General features: G+C 40.6%; 1 protein-coding gene across 1 annotated transcript; it reads right to left on the bottom strand.

Moving 5' to 3' along the window:
- Window positions 1–2,486: 2,486 nt before the first annotated feature.
- On the bottom strand, window positions 2,487–7,714 carry LOC127690903 (beta-defensin 109-like). Its single transcript, XM_052190472.1, has 2 exons — window positions 7,657–7,714; window positions 2,487–2,692 (listed from the first exon to the last, which is right to left on the bottom strand). Exons 1-2 carry the CDS (start codon window positions 7,712–7,714, stop codon window positions 2,487–2,489), a joined length of 264 nt encoding a protein of 87 aa, XP_052046432.1.
- Between the last annotated feature and the right edge of the window lie 10,751 nt (window positions 7,715–18,465).

The raw sequence follows: 18,465 nt of genomic DNA, 5'->3' as shown, positions 1-18,465 counted from the left end.
GCGAGCAAGCATTGGGGACCAGCCTCTGAGGGTCGCACCCTGGGCCATGAGATGATACTTGGAGGCTCCTGGGGATCCCAGACCAAGTGTCTCCTCTGCCGGGGCACCTCAGGCACCTTTGACCCCTTCCTGGATATCAAGTTGGCTCAGAGTGTGAACAAAGCCTTGGATTTAGTGAAGGTGAAGGAGCTTGGGAGGGCAAGGGAGACCACACTACACGGGCCTACTTGTGCAGGCTCCCAAGACCTTGACTGTGCAAACTGCGTTGAAGGTTCTCCTGCTGGTGTTGAATTCCCTCTCAGACTTCACAGGTGACAAAGTAGACAGGGACGTGAGCTACCCTAAATCTCTTGAGCTGTATACATGTCTCAGCCTAATAGAGGATCATTTGTGTATGCCCTCTATGCTGTGGTGGTCGATAGCAGTGTGACTTGTCCCAAAGAACATTACCTCTGTTATGTTAAAGCTGGCAATGGCCAGTGGTATAAGATGGGTGATTCAAAGGTCACCGGGTGTGATGTGACTTCTGTCCTGCGGGAGACTGCCCAAGTGCTTTTATACACACAGCAGACTGATCTCAAAAAAGACAGTGTTAGGGCTATACAGAGAAACCCTGTCTCGAAAAACAAAAACAAAAACAAAAACAAAGAAACAGACAAGACAGTCTCCATGCCCCCGTAGACAAAGCAAACAGGGCTCTTACCAAGTTTGGAAAATCTGGCAGAGAATGCTCAGCAGGATCCTGTATGTAAGCTGCAGATGCTCAAGAGAATAGAGCAAACCGAAAGAAATCCCCTAACCAGTGGCAAGCGCTTCAGCAACTCAGCTGCCCATAGCCTGCGTGGAACCTCGGGATAATCGAGCCCACTCTGCCACACAACATAGTTGCGATTCACCAGTTCAGAGGGAACCAGGGGAAAAACTGTCCAAACAAGAATAATTGCCCTTTGTTGTAATTCTGCCAGGCTCCAGTTTGCTCTGGGCGGGGAAACAAAGGGTTTCTCGCTGTTTACTAACTTTCAGTCCTACTCGCTGACCCAGGCACTGTGGACACACTCTGAAATCTAAGGATGCCCTGGGAGCAAGAATGGATTTGTGCACCAGGCAGGACAAAATGTTTCACCCATCACGAGGTCTCCATGTTGTGTCCTTGTCCGCCACCTCCACTCCGCCCGCTCTTCCCGGCCCTTCCCCCCTTCTGGCCCCCCAGCTGAGACCCTGAGAACAGAAAATTTGGATGTGGAAGAAATTGCCTAGGGTCCTAATAAAAATTGAACCTCAGAAAGTTCCTGGATTCTTGGGAGAAGTCTGCAGCGCCCTCTGCTGGAACTCGTTAGCTTTGAGCGAGGTAGACAGTAACTCACTGCCCACCAACACTTTTATAGATATTTCCTGTAAATTTTTTCTCTTGGGTTTTCTGTATAGCACACATCGTAGGGACTTTTTAATTCATTGTACATGAGATGCAATTCTTTTGACCAAATAAATTCTGGTACTTGACACTATGTCAATCTTTCATTTTGTCACTAATGCAAATTGACAGTATTATTCCAAGTTGTCGTAACACTGGCCTCATAGATTTTATTTAAGTTTCTGAGACTTGAATTTCAGTGATTGGAAAGCTTACCTGTTATTAATAATGTATAAGGAGAGTAAGAAATTCCGAGTTTTACTTTAGAGAACATTGATCTTGGAATACCAGGACTCAGGGATGATGCTGTGAAGCAGAAGTGGGGGAAGTGTGGGTGTAAGAGAGGGGAGGAGAAAGGGTATGAAGATGTTGTGGAGGGGCAGCTCAGAGCTTAAGAGCATGGGCTGCTCTTCCAAAGGACCCAAGTTTGGTTTTTTTCAGCACCCACATTCTATGTAACTCCAGTTCCAGGGGAGCGATCGACTCCCTCTTCTGGCCTCTGCAAGCACTGGCTACGCATGAAGCACAGGCATAAAAGCAAGCAATGCCCACATAAACACACTCTGTAGACCAGGCTGGCCCCAAACTCAGAAATCTACCTTCTTCTGCCACCCAAGTGCTGGGATTAAAGACACATGCCACAACTACCAGACCTGGAAACAGCATGTTTTAAAATGATTTTTTATTTTTATTTTATAGGTATTTGTGTTTAACCTCATGTACATATGTTTACCAAATATATGTCCAGTGCTGTGGAGTCAGAAGAAGGTGTTGGATCCCTGGAAGTGGAGTTAGAGACGGCTGTAAGACAACATGGGTGCGCTGGGAACTGAACTCAGGTCCTCTGGAAGAGCAGCATTTTTTTCTAGCTCCAAAGCAAAGTTTCTTGTATTTAAATCTTTTATTTAAATGTTGAAATGTCATAAAGAAATGGTATCTGGACATATTTGAAATCAATATTTATGTTTATTGGCAAGCTGAGTAGAACCTGGTTGAAGAGCTGGAAGTGTCCGGTGTCAAGGTTGCATTGCTTTAGCCAGCTGGGCGAGCTGTCCTTCCTGTGTTCACTGTGGTCTTACTTAATCTTAGACTTGAGGGGTTCTTGATAGTCTGAGAAGATAACTGGAGTTGGAATAGGTATGAGAATCCACCAGAACCTGCAACATTTCCATCTTCTCCGGCAAGCACCGATTTCATCTTCTGTCAGTTTGCAAATGTTTCTTCTGCAAGTGCCCTGCAGACTGACACAGTGCATCTCGGCCGCACCTAAACCACTTCTAACTGCAGAGAAGAAACCAGGGAAGTGATAGGTCAGGGTGTGAGTGTCATGTGGGCATCTTTACCCATGAGGACAGAATGATTCTGGGCAGAGTGCCTCTTTGTGAGGAACAGGAGCCAAACTAATGACCCCCCCAGCAGCTCCTGCACAATGACCCCACAGCCACCCCCCCTTCTCCCAACAGCTTATTCACACTTATTCACAGCTTGTCCCTTAGTTTTCTTGTAAACACATGAAAAGTCTAGATAAAGCTTCAGAAGTTACTGTGTTAAATATCAGACTAAAACAAGACAAAATAGATGTCCTAAATATGCTGATTTCTTCATCACCTCACTCCTTTATATAGAATGTCAAACTTACTGCGGTTTACTCACAAAGCTTTTCTCTTCATAATAATAGAACAGCCCAGATGCCTTATTTACACAGAGGTTGCATTCGATAGGAAGATCTAACAGTACCAAAACCAAACCAAACGATAACAGCAACAACAGCAAAAACACAGTTTGAATAATGAGGTGATTCAACAAGTGGCAAATGTTTTGAATAAAGTCATACAGTGATGGACCAGGTATACCCTGGAGGATGGGATTGAGAGGATTGGCAGAGATTGCTTTCTGGGCTTATGAAAACAATAAGAAAATACCCAAGGAAGAGTACTGTGGACACAGAGGACACTGAGGGCTAAATCTCCAGACTAAATTTTGTCAGAAAAGACTTGGATGGATTGATGGATGGATGGATGGATGGATGGATGGTTAGGCGGATGGATGGATGGATGGGTGGGTGGGTGGGTAGATGGATGGATGGGTGGATGGATGGGTGGGTGGGTGGGTAGATGGATGGATGGATGGATGGGTGGGTGGGTGGGTAGATGGATGGATGGGTGGATGGATGGGTGGGTGGGTGGGTAGATGGATGGATGGATGGATGGATGGATGGATGGGTCGGTGGATGGATGGATGGATGGATGGATGGATGGATGGATGGATGGATAGATGGATGTGTGGGTCGGTGGATGGATGGATGGATGGATGGATGGATAGATGGATGGGTGGGTGGGTGGATGGATGGATGGATGGTTGGATGGATGGGTGGGTGGATGGATGGATGGGTAGATAGATGGATGGGTAGATGGATGGGTGGGTAGATGGAAGGACGGGTGGGTAGGTGGATGGATGGTTTTATAGAACACATCAGAAAAAGTCATGTAATATTAAAGATAGGATCCATCTTGTACCAGGCTTTCAGGTCAAGGTAAGGGTAAAGATTCACATCTTTAATGTTGTGGTCACCTTACTTCATTTCCCCTCATGATGCACACAGCAGCTGTCTAAATATTTACTGTTATCATTTTTACTAACCTTTTCCTCTCTCCCTTTTGATGGGGCAGAATCAAATTTCCATGGGAAAACATTGTAGGAGTAGTCTTTTGCAGTGCTAGTCTATGCTTAGCTAGTAATTCTATTTTATTATTTTAATTGATCTATACATATAATGTTATACAACATGAACTTGTTGTATATGATTATACATGTACACACACACACACACACACACATGATTAGTTCATATTGTGGAATCACAGTGTGTTTTACCAAGACATCTTCAAGAAAGAAAATCCTAAAGAATATTTATGGAGGAAACAATGTAGTGGAAATGGACTTCAGAGCCAAGCTAAAATTCTGTGTTAATATCACTAAACTAGTTATATTATTGAGTGTTGTCCAACATTTGTAGATCTGAAAAGAGCAGAAATAAATGTGACTCCTCTTGGGATATGTGACAGTTTGTATATGCTTGGGCCAGGGAGTGACACTATTGGAGGTGTGACCTCGTTGGAGTATGTGTGTCACTGTGGGTGTGGGCTTTAATACCCTAGCCCTAGCTGCAGGCAAGTGACTGTTCTGCTAGCAACCTTCAGATGAAGATGTGGAAATCTCAGCTCTACAGCACCGTGCCTGCCTGGACTCTGCCATGCTCCTGCGGTGATGGTAGTGGACTGACTCTCTGACCTGTAAGCCAGCCACAATTAAATGTTGTCCTTACAAGACTTGCCTTAGTCATGTCTTTTCTGTTCACAGCAGTAAAACCCTAACTAGGACAGGATATAAAACGAGCAAAAGTGATTGTTCTTTTCTCAAGAAAGATCACAAGTTGGATAGTGCTTTTAAAATAGATCCTCAGTTTTAAAGCTCACTGTAGAATCTGGGGTCTCAGTGAAGGCTAACTGAGCTTTGCCCAGCTACAGCAGAGAGACTGGCAGATTGCTCACGTGTGACTGAGTGACAGGAGGAAGAAGCAGTTGCCATTGGCAGATATGAGAAAAGTGTCCTAAACTTCAAACAAACATCTGAAGGTGGAGCGATGCTTTTTTTTTAAGCATCCCCAGGGTCTCAATCACATCTGACTTCCTCTCTTTCATGACCTTCTGGTGAGTATTCATAAGATATATACGGTAAGCAAGAAAACTACATGTAGCAGGTAGGCATGCAGGAGATATTCCAATTTGAGGTCTGAGTTGGAGCCTAATTTTTTCCTTTGTTTTTTATTGGGGGGGGGATTTGGTTTTTTCGAGACAGGGTTTCTCTGTGTAGCCCTGGCTGTCCTGGAATTCACTCTGTAGACCAGGCTGGCCTTGAACTCAGAAATCTACCTGCCTCTGCCTCCCAGAGTGCTGGGATTACAGGCATGAGCCACCACTGTCCGGCTGAAATGATGAGTTGGAGACTATTAAGAACTTACTTGGAGAGGCTGGAGAGATGGCTCAGTGGTTAAGAGAACTGACTGCTGTTCCAGAGGTCCTGAGTTCATTTCAACCACATGGTGACTCACAACCATCTGGAATGGCATCAAATACCCTCTTCTAGTGTGTCTCAAGACAGTGACAATGTACTCACATATATAAAATAAATGATAAATCTTTTTTGAAAACCAACTTACTTGGAGTCTTAGATCATATCATTCACCTCTGTAAAAGGAACACAGGAGCTGAGACAAAATCTCTCTCTTTAGTTACAAATATACAAGTAGAGACTAGTAAGGTCTAATAACAGGACAGAAGCCAAGAAAGACACCCTTGGGATATGAGCCACCCAATATCCAAAATGGAGTAAGAGAGACAGGAACCTGAACAGAGCCCCTTTGTGGTATAGCAATGGAAAATCCCTAAGGAGAAGTGAAGATCCAAGGAGTCCCCCTGGCATGACAGTCACAGCACTAAGGTGTGGAAACTCCTCATAGAAGAATCTGAGAGACAACCATGAGTCCTATTTTAGACATACTAGAGTTCTAATGAAAAAGCCCAACAGCGAATTTGAAGATATGAGATTCACTAAGTCTCGTAAAGTGAATGGGAGTAGAGGAGGGCAAGGACCTGAGCCCCTGGGCTCCCCTCCAAGAAGAATCACCAGAAAAGATAAGGAAAAAGTGGCAGACACTGAGGAGGAGCCATCAGTGAGCTAAGCTGAGAAACAAGTTGACACTTCTACTCCAGAACAGAATGGCTAAATATGGAAGATTATGAAGAGGGGAGGGGCTGGCACTGGAAAATCAGCCAACAGGCAGTTGACAATGCGGAATGAATGACCACTGGGCCAACAGCACGGTGATTGTTAATAAGTGTGCAGGGGGTGGAGAGAAAGCTTTTGTATGAATGCTGAAGGCAAAAGCAATTTCAATAACAGAGTGGGAGAGATGGGAAAGTATTTGATGGGGATATATTTAAGAGAGAATGAAAAGGGAACGATTTCAAGACCAAGACTCCAGGTCATGATTTTAAGGAAAAGCAAGGAAATAACCATTTTCTTAAGATTAAAACAATAGATATTTGTATCTTAGTGATGACAAGTTAGTAGGAATCTGATTAATGTAAAATCACAGATACAATGAACTGCAGCAGGAAGATCCCTAAATATACAAGAGGGGGAATACATTACACACAGTTGTAATAAATCTTCTCATTTTTGAGTCTGAGGAGCACCTATTATGGTATCAACTCCATCATTTGTGAAGTAGCTATTTTAAGTGTGATCTAATCTTCCCTTGATCAATAGTACCAGAGTACTGTGAAGTATACAATGTTTTTGTTTTGTTACTTTTTTGGTCCCTTTGTTTCTTGTGTTTGTTGGCTCATTCCCCTTTATTCTGTGGATTTATTATGATTTTTTTTCTAAACTCAACATAATCCATGCTCAGTCTACTAAATTTTGTACTCATTCACCACATCCATCCTTATGTTTTCAATTACTATAAATAAACCTGTTATGTACCAAGGTATTACAAATTGGTGTCTTTGCTTATTATTTGTCTACAGTTTTTCTCTTTTCATGCTACAGGTTCATTTTGCTATGCATTTTTCATGTGTAACAACTTCCACAGGTGCGTTACCTTGGGTTTTGTTGGTTTATATTTTGACCCATCTCACAGAGCCAGTGAGCTAATTTTCTAATTAGAAGATATTTTATTTATGTGTGTAATATATTCCATCTCTACTTGTATATTTAGGGATCTTCCTGCTGCAGTTCATTCCCATGCTAACTTCCCCTTGCCTAACAAGGATTCTGACTTTTCACTTGTGTTGGAATACTTGTCTCTTCTCATAAGATGTCCAGGACTTTGTGACCCTCATTTAACATCACCTCTCCTTGGGGAGTTTCCATCCTCTCATTTGAAAGAGTAGATGTCCTCATAAATGCTGCTTAAATAGTGCTTCAAAATGTCCTAGAAGAACTAGACATATACAAAGAACTCCTTGTTCCTCCCTAGGAATCCAAAGAAAGGGTGTATGTAGTACAACATGACCCATTTGACATTTGGATTAATGGCAATGTATGTCTGTTTTATCCTGATATAATCTTAGTGGAGCTGTGGATGTTGGGTTTCTGAAACTGTTAAAATTAACTAATCTCTGACCTTCCAGAGAGACTTTTAAACTTAATATGCCCCCTATAATTAGCCACCAACTTACCTAGGGGTAAGAGGCCCAAGAAGAAGAATAGAGTAGAGAGAAGCAGATATGGTTTCATGGTGGAAGGGTCGGTGAAGTGAAGATGTAGAGACCTTTGGAGTCTGGATTCCTGGAGGATGGTGGATCCAGAGCTTTTTATAATGGTCCTGGGTCTGTGGTTTGTTCTTGGCTAGCAGAGCCTAACCAACAGAGAATGACATATTCTTCCACAGGAAATCTTCAGACACACAAGCAGACATAAATGTGGCAATAATGCAATGGAGGAAAGAGCAATAGACCCAAAATAGCCAATGCAATTGATAAGGGAAAGACAAAAGTAAGACAAACAAGCAAACAAAACAAAACAACAAATACCTAACTTCAATACTTACTGTAATATAAATCACAATAATTAAGATGTATTACAAAAAGAGTAAATCAATGAATCACAAGAATAGAAACATCCCAGAATTAGACTTAAACAAAAATTGACTAAAACCAAAGGTCACTCAATGGAAAAAAGATAACTTTCTCAACAAATAGTACTATAGCACAACTTGAAACTCACATTTAGAGCTATGTATCTAAAGACATATCTTATAACTATCACAAAAACTTAAGATGGATGATATTGCTCAAAGTCTTGAGATCTGGTATTGACTTTTTAAAAGAAAGTGAAACATCAAAAACATGACCTATTAAAAAAAAGAATTGACAACTTAGATTTCGTTAAAATTAACAACTTTTTTAATGTGAAAGGAGCACTTAAGATGTAAAAAGAAGTCATGGAGTAGGAGTGATGGAAGTCTTTATAAAATATCTATAAGTTCTGGTATTCAAAATATACAAATAGTGCCCACAAATCAATAAGAAAGCAAGCAACACAAAATTAGATCAAAAGTATGGGCAAGCATTTTGCTAGTGGTGAGCAGTAAGTAAATGTGTTAAAAAGAAAAGAAAACCCACATTAAAGTAAACTACCATTAGAGAAAAAGTGTCCCAGACCTGTAACACTAGCCCTGTTGAATATCCAAAACGTTGGAAGAAACAGGAATGTTCACTCATTACTGATAGGACACAAATACAACTTTACCATTGAGTTAAAAGAGATTAGGAAAATTGACCTTTACCATGTTAACCCTTGGAATTTACCTAAATATTTTATACCCATACAAAGTCTGCCAAGGAACTATAATTAATAGCAACTTTTTATAATTCTTCAAAAATTTTAAATCTAACAAGGTATTTTCCAATAGACAACCAGATACTGGAAGCATTTAGAGTTCAACTAGACATGACAAAAAAAGAACCATGACACATTATAGTTAAACTAGCAAAAATTGTGACAAGGGAGAAAAGTTAAAGTTGCAAAGAAGAAAATCCAAGTCAGAAATAAAGACAAAATAATAAAAAAAAACCCTGATTTCTCACCAAAAGTTATAAAACTCAAGAGGGCATGGGTTGCTGTGCTTCAGGGACTGCTAGAAAATGACTGCCAAACTAAACTACTATACCTGCAAAGCTATCCTTCAAAACTGAACAAGAAGTAAGGGCTTTCTAAAATAATCATAAACTAAGAAATTTATAACCACTGAACTAGTATCACATATAATACTGGAAGAAATCAAATGCCAAAGAAAAATAATATAAACACCACCATAAGCACACACAAAAAAAGAGTAATTATCACTAGAAGAGTAGCCAAGCAATGAGAATTAGGAAGAAGCCACAAATGATAGTCATTTATAGGAAAACACCAAACCTCCAAGATGAATGAAGGACAAAGAACATATCTAAGAAAAAAGAAGAAAAACTGAAAGAAAAGCAGAAATTAGTACATACCTTTAAATAATAAACCTTGAATATAAATACTCTTGATTGTCTAATTGAAAGATGTAAAGTGGCTGATTTTATTTTTCTTCATACATAAAATTTCAACAATTTGCTGCCAGCAAGAAACTCACCTGACTGATCAAGATATTCTGAGACTGAATATGGAAAGAATAGAACATTGTATCCAGATAAACAGAAGACAAAAGCAAGCAGAAGGAACCATATTTATAATAAATATAGCAGACTTCAAGGCAAAGCCAATCTGAAGAGACAAAGACAGTCATCACATATTGGTAGAACAATTGGCCAAGAAGGTAGGAAGTGTGTGTGTTCACTTACATATCTATAACATCATATGTACAAACGATGTCAGACTACACAATTTTATAAAATATAATACTGGGCATAAATCATAAAATTGATACAAAACTAGGGGATGATTTTAATGCCCCTCTTTTATCAATAGATGAATATCAAAACAAAAAATAGCAAGGAAACCCTAAAGTTAAACACCACAGTAAAAGACTTAACAGACACCCACAGAATATTTCATTCAGCAGTCTCAGAAACAAATGCTTTTTAGCAGCTTATGAAACTGTTTTTTAAAAACAGATCATGTGTTCAACTATGAATCAGAACTGAACAAATGTTAAAAAAGGACATAATTTCTTGCATTTTATTGGGTCATAACTGAATTAAACTAAAAATAAACAGCAAGAGAAATTTACAGAATGTTCTTAACACATGAGGATTACCGTTAGACCCTTAAACAGTATCACTGGGAGAAAATAAGAGAAATTAAGTTTTCAGAGTCTTAGGGAAATGGAAATGCCAAATGCCTCATAGGTTTGCCCCAAACCTATGAGGTGCAATGAATACAGTCCTGAGAGGAAGGCTTATATGTGTGAATGTTTGAATTTATAAGAAAGAACCATATCAAATGAGTAATCTATGGTTTTCTTCAGAATCTCAGGAAAAGAGCCTATGAAATGGGGGTCCCCCCTGGAACTCACTCTATAGACCAGGCTGGTCTTGAACTCAGATTCACTTGCCTTTGCCTACTAAGTACTGTGATTAAAGATTTGTTCCACTACCATATAAGAAATAATATGCATGATGGACAAAAAAATGGCCAGAAAGGCATCTTCCAGAGAATTAACAACAAGAATACATCGAAAATGCAAAAAATAACACAAGAAGAAGAAACAGTCCAGTCATTAAAAGTGAACACAAGAACTTAGCAGACACTTGTCAAAATAGTCGCATATGCCCAATAATTACATGAAGTCATGTTCAACATCATTAGCCACCAGGAAAATGCAAATTGAAACTATGCTGGATTTTCCTTTTACCCGAATCAGAATGGCATCAATAACAAAAACAACAATAAAAAGGCAAAGCAAGGCTGGAGAGGGTTCAAGCACGTCTGTCTGTCATACACTCTTTATGCTAGCTAGCCAAGGAACCATCCAGCCTAGGTATTTATGATGGTTTGAGATGAATTGTCCCCCCTAGAACTAAGTGTTTTAACACCTTGTCCCCAGTTGGTGGCGCTGTTTTTGAGGGTTTAGGAAGTACAGCCCTACTTGAATAAGTATTCAATTGGGCAGGCAGCAGGCAAGACTTTGGGAGTTTGAAAGCCTTGGGCTGCTTACTTCCAGTTCACTCCGTCTGCTTCCTGCTCACAACTGAAGATGTGAGCACCCGGTTTCCTGCTTTTAAAAAAAAAAATATATATATATATATATATATATATATATATATATATATATATATATAATTTATTATACATATAACATAATTTTATTTATATATAATTTATTATACATATAACACAATTATATATATATATATATATATATATATATATATATATATATATGATAGAACATTATTCAGCCATAAAGATGGATTCAATGACATTTGTAGAACTTCTACTGAGGATGAGGAAGGGAACAATGAGGAGATGGGGGGAAGTGACAGATATAATAAATGAGAGTAAACATGATCGAAGTATACTGTAAACATGTATGAAGAGTTACAATGAAATCCATCGTTTTATACAATTTTTTTTAATTTATTGATATATTTATTTACATTTCAAATGATTTCCCCTTTTCTGGACCCCCACTCCCCGAAAGTCCCATCAGTCCCCTTCCCTCCCCCTGTTTTCCCACCCAACCCTTCCCACTTCCCTGTTCTGATTTTGTTCTATACTGCTTCACTGAATCTTTCCAGAACAAGGAGCCACTCCTCTGTTCTTCTTGTACCTCATTTGATGTGTGGATTATGTTTTGGGTATTCCAGTTTTCTAGGTTAATATCCACTTATTAGTGAGTGCATACCATGATTCATCTTTTGAGTCTGGGTTACCTCACTTAGTATGATGTTCTCCAGCTCCATCCATTTGCCTAAGAATTTCATGAATTCATTGTTTCTAATGGCTGAATAGTACTCCACTGTGTATATATACCACATTTTTTGCATCCACTCTTCTGTTGAGGGATACCTGGGTTCTTTCCAGCATCTGGCAATTATAAATAGGGCTGCTATGAACATAGTAGAACACGTATCCTTATTACATGGTGGGGAATCCTCTGGGTATATGCCCAGGAGTGGTATAGCAGGATCTTCTGGACGTGAGGTGCCCAGTTTTCGGAGGAACCGCCAGACTGATTTCCAGAGTGGTTGGATCAATTTGCAACCCCACCAGCAGTGGAGGAGTGTTCCTCTTTCTCCACACCCTCTCCAACACCTGCTGTCTCCTGAATTTTTAATCTTAGCCATTCTGACTGGTGTAAGGTGAAATCTCAGGGTTGTTTTGATTTGCATTTCCCTAATGACTAATGAAGTTGAGCATTTTTTTAAGATGCTTCTCCGCCATCCGAAGTTCTTCAGGTGAGAATTCTTTGCTTAACTCTGGTTTCCTGCTTTTGCTGCTGCTAGGCCTCGTGGCGAGGCCTCTCTGCGGTGTTGCCTTTTTATTCTCTGAGACGCTTCCTTCCGTGAATTACGTCTGCTTACCGCGTGTTATCTCAGCAGTGGAAAAGTAACCAGTACAATGTCTATCAAGGGATGGATGCATAAAGAACATGGAGAGACAATGGAGGACAAAGAAGAAGAAAATCATGTCCTTTGAAGGAGAATGACAGAACTTGAGATGCGTGTATCGGATGAGATAAGCCAAACTCAGGGAGATGATCTTCCCGTGTGTTCTTTCACATGCCTTCCAAAGAGAAAGTTGGAACCTGAGAGATGGCTCAACAGTTAAGAGCATTTGATACTCTTGCAAAGGACCCCAGGTTGGTTGGTTCCCAGCCGGCTTATAATCACCTGTAATTCTAACTTCCTTCACATCCTTGGGCACCCACATGCACATAAGCAGACATTTTTACACAATAATTAATAATTAATATTATTAATAATAAACAAGTCACTTAAAGAACAAATACATTTTAAAAAGTTTAAAATAAGACCTAGAGATGCAAAAAGGCCTGTTATTAAAAAGAAAGGCATATGGAGTAATGGAGAAGATCAGGGGTGTTGAGTGAGTGTGGGCAGAGCACGCTATTGCATGGGTTTCTCACTATTATTTTGAACAGCTGAAATGTACCTTAAAAACAAAACAGCAGCAAAAAAACAAATACACTTTACCCAAACAGAGGTATGTATGGCCTTGCCTTCAGATACTGGAGGGATCCTGGAATTTTCTCTTTGAGAGAAGTAGCTTTCTTTTTCTGGGGGCTTGATACAAGATAGTCTGTCTTTGGGATACGATTTTGGAACATTCTGTTTGGTTCTCACATCCGGAAGAACCAGAGACTATAGTTTAGTCCAAACCTCAAGTGTTTGATGGAGACTACAGGTCATAAGTGTAGGCAGGATGTGGCTGGAGTTCAAGCAAAAGTCAGAACCAGACACCTGAACTTCCGGCCCACAAGAACACAGCAGCTTCTTGTCCATGTTGCTAGACTGGCCACACATCTCTAAAGATGCTGTTAGGTCTGATGTGCGGATCCTCCCAGATACACTCCTTAAACAGTGTCCCTTCTCTTCATCCTAGTGTTTAAAATATATATAGTAAAATGTCTTTACAAGCTCCAAATGTGCTTCAAAAATTATTATTATTATTATTATTATTTACCCTATTTTGTAGGTCTATTCATATATTCTATTATGTGCATCATAGAAACGTGTCCGTTTCCTCTAAGTAATGTCTGGTTGGGCCACAGTAGTTTTTCGTTAAGTATATTTGGTTTTCTCCATTATTTGGACATTTGAAAGAGTTAAGTAGTTTCACTGTTTTTCTACTTTTCCATCCCACAGACTCACATCTTTTCCTTTATTGTCTCCTCTATTTCTCTGCCTCAAGCATGGTTTACTGTTTTGTTGAGTGTTCTTGAAGATAATGTAGACCAGCAGCCTGCTCTTCCTTGCCTGCTCTTGAGACTAGACACACCCCTTCACATGGACTCAGATACATTCTGCAAAAGTCAGGCTTTGGTTTCATTTATATTCCACTCAAAAAATTTAATTTCCTCTATAAATTTCTTTTTTGTTATATTATTTAGAAACATGTTGCTTGATTTTTAAGTATTTGTTACACTCCATCATTTCCTTCCCTCCCCACCCTGTTTCTTTCCACTTTTTAATTCCATGCAGACTAAAGGACATCCTGTTGGTAAAGGAAGTCTCATGGAGTTTTCGCCCACTGATTGACCACCTAAGCCTGGCTCAGGGGCACTTCATCACTGAGATATGAAGAAACGACACATCCTGTTCTGGCATTATTGCTATGTGTGGGGTATCTTTCTGCGTTTCAGATTCAGCCTGTACTTTTTTTCTGCTTAAGCAGATTTTGAGGTTACAAATTGCTAAGGTTGCAAAATAGCTTGAATGTCTTCATATGCTACGCTGCGGCCCTCAGCAGATCAGAGGGCTCCTCCTCGGCATGTTCACGCTGAGCCATCTCGTTGGCCTCCAGGATTTCTAATCAGCCTTAAAAATAATAAACTTCTTAGAATAGGGCTAAGTGCCTTTTAAACTCTCTCGATTAACTGTGTGTGCAGCTGGGACTAAGAAGCACCTGATGCTTAGAATCAAGAGATCAGGTGCTATGGAGGGAGTGCTGGTGTTTAAAGAAGGCATCCCCCCCCCCACACACACACACCTATGCCCATTCCTCAAGACACTAGCTGATCTAGAGACTTAGAACTCAAATCCAGACCTCCTGTTCCCCCTCTCACACAGTGGCATTTCAGTACTTCCATAGATGACAGAGCCTTCAGAATAAATAACCATGCCTCTTAACACCTTCCTCAGAGCAAAAAGTTCCCAGCTTTGTGTCCAAAGCAAATCTACACACTATAGAGTAAGCTGTCCAGGGTGAACAAAGCACTATGGAAGTTCAAACCAAGAACTGGGTATGCAATTAATTATTATCAAGTCTAAATAATTCTGGGAAATGGTTCCTAGCCAAATATCCAGTCATTTAGTCAGCCAGCAGGCTCTCAGCAGAGCCTAACCCATTGTAACTTAATATAGATGGCTGTATGATCACAAACTTTCATCTGTAGCCAAAATGCTTGGAGACCATGTTCCTATTTAACAAGGTCTCCTGATCAAAACTGTGCATGCAACCAGATCCTTGGTGAATCCACTGACCAAGAAAACAAAGACCCTTTAGTCTTCCCAAGCAGATCACTCTACAGACCACTGCCATGAACAACATCCGTAATAAGGTACAGAGGGGGCAGTCATTGTCCAGACAAAGGCATCCCACTGATCCCAGCGAGCCACGGGATAGTCTTTGCCGCCTCCTGGATGCAAGGCCTAGCCTTCTTCCATGAAGAGCTCTGTCCTCGTCTTGGCCACTTTCTTCTTTATGAGTCAAGTTCTACCAGGTAACGATAAACTCCGCAGGTGCTTAGGTAAGAGGAGGATGCCAGGCAGGTTACAGGGAAACAATCCTTAGAGGCTATCCACTATCACCTATGGCCCCAAAAGGCATTTTCGCAAGAAATCCACAAGACTTGGATGCCTTATTCATTTTCCACTACAACTGTCTCATTCGTTTTCCACTAAAACTGTTAGCTTAGAGAACGTGAAGTCAGAGGGGTTTCAAGTGTTTGCAACTCCTTATACCCCCCTGTAAGTGGGAATTAATTGGATAAAGTTACTAGGTGTTCCTAGATAATTTAAAAACTGGGATAATTCTAGTAAATTTTATCTTCAGAACTCTCTTTACTCAGGAAAAAAGTTACTTATCTTGACCACTGGCCAAAGAGCTTTGTAGGTCCAGGCAGACGGACTGGTGGGACTTGTGGCCTCGGGACCATGTGTGGGACAGCAGCCTACAATATCCCTAGCCCATCACTGTAAAGAGCCTGCTTCCTTGGCCTCAACCCTGTGCCTGAAGGTTTCATCAAAGGCCCTGGCCTCCTTCTTCCCTTTCAACACCCAGGCTGTTAAAGTAGAATTGAGATTTGGGAACGAGAGTATATATCTAGCATCCAGCATGAACCACATGAAATGGCACTTTGCTTGGAGTGACATATACAGGCTCCTGGCTTTAACCTGGCAAAGAAAACAAATCAGGAAATCTAGAATTGCTAACTATGTAAAGCAGCCCTGTGCTTTACAGCAGAAGGAATCCATTCTCATCCACTTTAGTGCCTGCACGATCTCCGGATGGGGTAGTCAGAAAGTGGCCTGTCATCTCACTTATTGGCTGTGTGCTTTATATGCACAAAGAGATGTTGATGAAAAACATACAACAGAAAATGTCATGGGAGGTATGAGTATCTCGATAAAGTGAGTTTCCTTTCTAAATATGTGCAACTAAAAGCTGCTTAGTGCTAACTAGTTCATAGTGCTTCATGTTGGGAGGGGGATGGCTTTTAGCACCAGTTCAACTCTGCTTTGGGAATTCTGGTATGGGGAAGAGAACAGGAAAGACGAAAGTGGGAAGAAAATGAAGATTAAAAAACAAACGAGTTTAGCATGTAGATACTTATTATGCACTGACTCCTTGTTGGAAAGCAAATACACAATGAAAATTACATGTTGGCCTTTGGTCCCCACAAAGTCATCTGCTACTCAACTTTGATTGTTACATGAGACTCTATCTCACAAACTTTTTAATTAAAAAAAAAAAACCTTGAATTTGGAAAAACTGTTCTGTTTTTTGTGTGTTAGTTTGTGGGTTTATTATTTTGGTTTGGTTGGGTTTGGCTTGGCCTGGTTTGGTTTTGTTTGTTTTGTTTTTGGTTTTTTGTGGACTATAACAGGGTTTCTTGTAACCCTTGAACTGGTTAATTAGCATTGAGCTTCTGATCCTCCTGCCTCTATCTCCCAAGTGCTGGGATTCCAGCATGTACTACCGAATGCCTGTGGTGCTGGGACTCAAATGCTCATGCTTGCTCTCTGCACCCTAGCAATTGAGCTGCATCCCCACCACTGCCATCCTGATTCATTTTCTCATTGCCATTCAAAAAAAAATGAGCATGGGTGATGTTATGAAACTGACAGAGGAAAGGCCATTCCTTGTCACCAAAATGAAATGAAGAGCCATGTTAAAGAAGCCATAGGACGGTGGGTCCTCTCCCACAGGCCTCACGTGGACATCTGCAGTCAAACTGCAGCTTTGGGAGGTAAGGTTAGGAGAGGGAGAGAGAGAGAGAGAGAGAGAGAGAGAGAGAGAGAGGGGTAAAATAAAGTTCAGGATATAAGCTACAACTCCTCCAACACAAGGTCACTAGATGATCTTGTCCTTCCCTCAGTCCCCTTTCCTCCTTTACCAGTGCTTTTTGACAGGATGGTGTGTGGATTTGTTCTGAGTGTAGAATCTGTTTGAATTCCAAGGAGATGGAAATGACAGGGGCCCACACTATGCAATGTACAAGGCTTAGTAGCAAAAGAGACATTTTACAAAAGTGCCTAATGTTACATCAATTTCTATGAGTCTACATGACATAATACAAATAAAGTTCTATTAATCTAAGGATTTAATATATTCGATGTTTAATATATTTAATGTTCAATATATTCAGCTGCACAACTAAACATTACAAGGTATGTGAACTGAGGGGGACAGCAATTGTCTTCACCCTTGTGCCACAGACGAAAAATAACTACACCTCAAGCCATTGTTTCTTGGCCACTTCCTGAATTCTCTCTGTATGCCAAGACTCAAGCCTGACTCTGAGCGTTCTGAGATTCCTGCACAACCATTATGACACAGCCATAGTAGGAAGCATGAGAGAGAGATGGAGAGACACTTGGAGATTCAGCACAGCGGCCATCTCCCTCATCCTTCTGTGCTATGCTGGACCTTCTTGCTACCCTGGGACAGCCTAATCAGAAGGTAATTTGCATTTACCGTAGTTGGCTAATGAGAGCCACAAAGCCCAAGAATCAATCAATTCAGATTTCAATCAGCTTGTACCTAGCATTTCAACACTTCAAAGGACCCTTTAAAAAAAAAAAAAACAACACTATACTCTTCAATTATTTCCAAATTTGCATTCTAAATAAAAAAGAGGCTATTGTGTGAGTGATCTTCTCATCCATGAAATACTTTTCTGTATGAACCACAAAGAGTTGAATCAATTTAATTCAGTGGAGCAAAGATAACTTTTTGCAGGGTGGAGCTGGGAAGCCATGGCACTCATTCACACACACACACACACACACACAAGGATGGAATGACCGCCATCTCCTACTCACTCACACACACACACACACACACACACACACACACACACACACACACGGAATGACCGCCATCTCCTACTGAGTGTGGACAGCAACCTAAATGCTAGCTCAGAAACAGTGAACTACTGGGAGAGAATTTAACAAGCTTGATAGACAATGTTTTTCTTTGTTTGTTTGTTTTTTCCACACCCCAGAAGCAAGGGCAACAAAGTGAAGATGTACAAATGGACGAATACCAAACTATAAAGCATCCTTCTCCTGAGAGGAGACAATGAGCAAAGC

The sequence above is a fragment of the Apodemus sylvaticus genome, chromosome 8 (genome assembly GCF_947179515.1).
Source record: "Apodemus sylvaticus chromosome 8, mApoSyl1.1, whole genome shotgun sequence".
Taxonomy (NCBI): domain Eukaryota; kingdom Metazoa; phylum Chordata; class Mammalia; order Rodentia; family Muridae; genus Apodemus; species Apodemus sylvaticus.
This window is presented reverse-complemented; position numbering and strand designations above follow the sequence as displayed.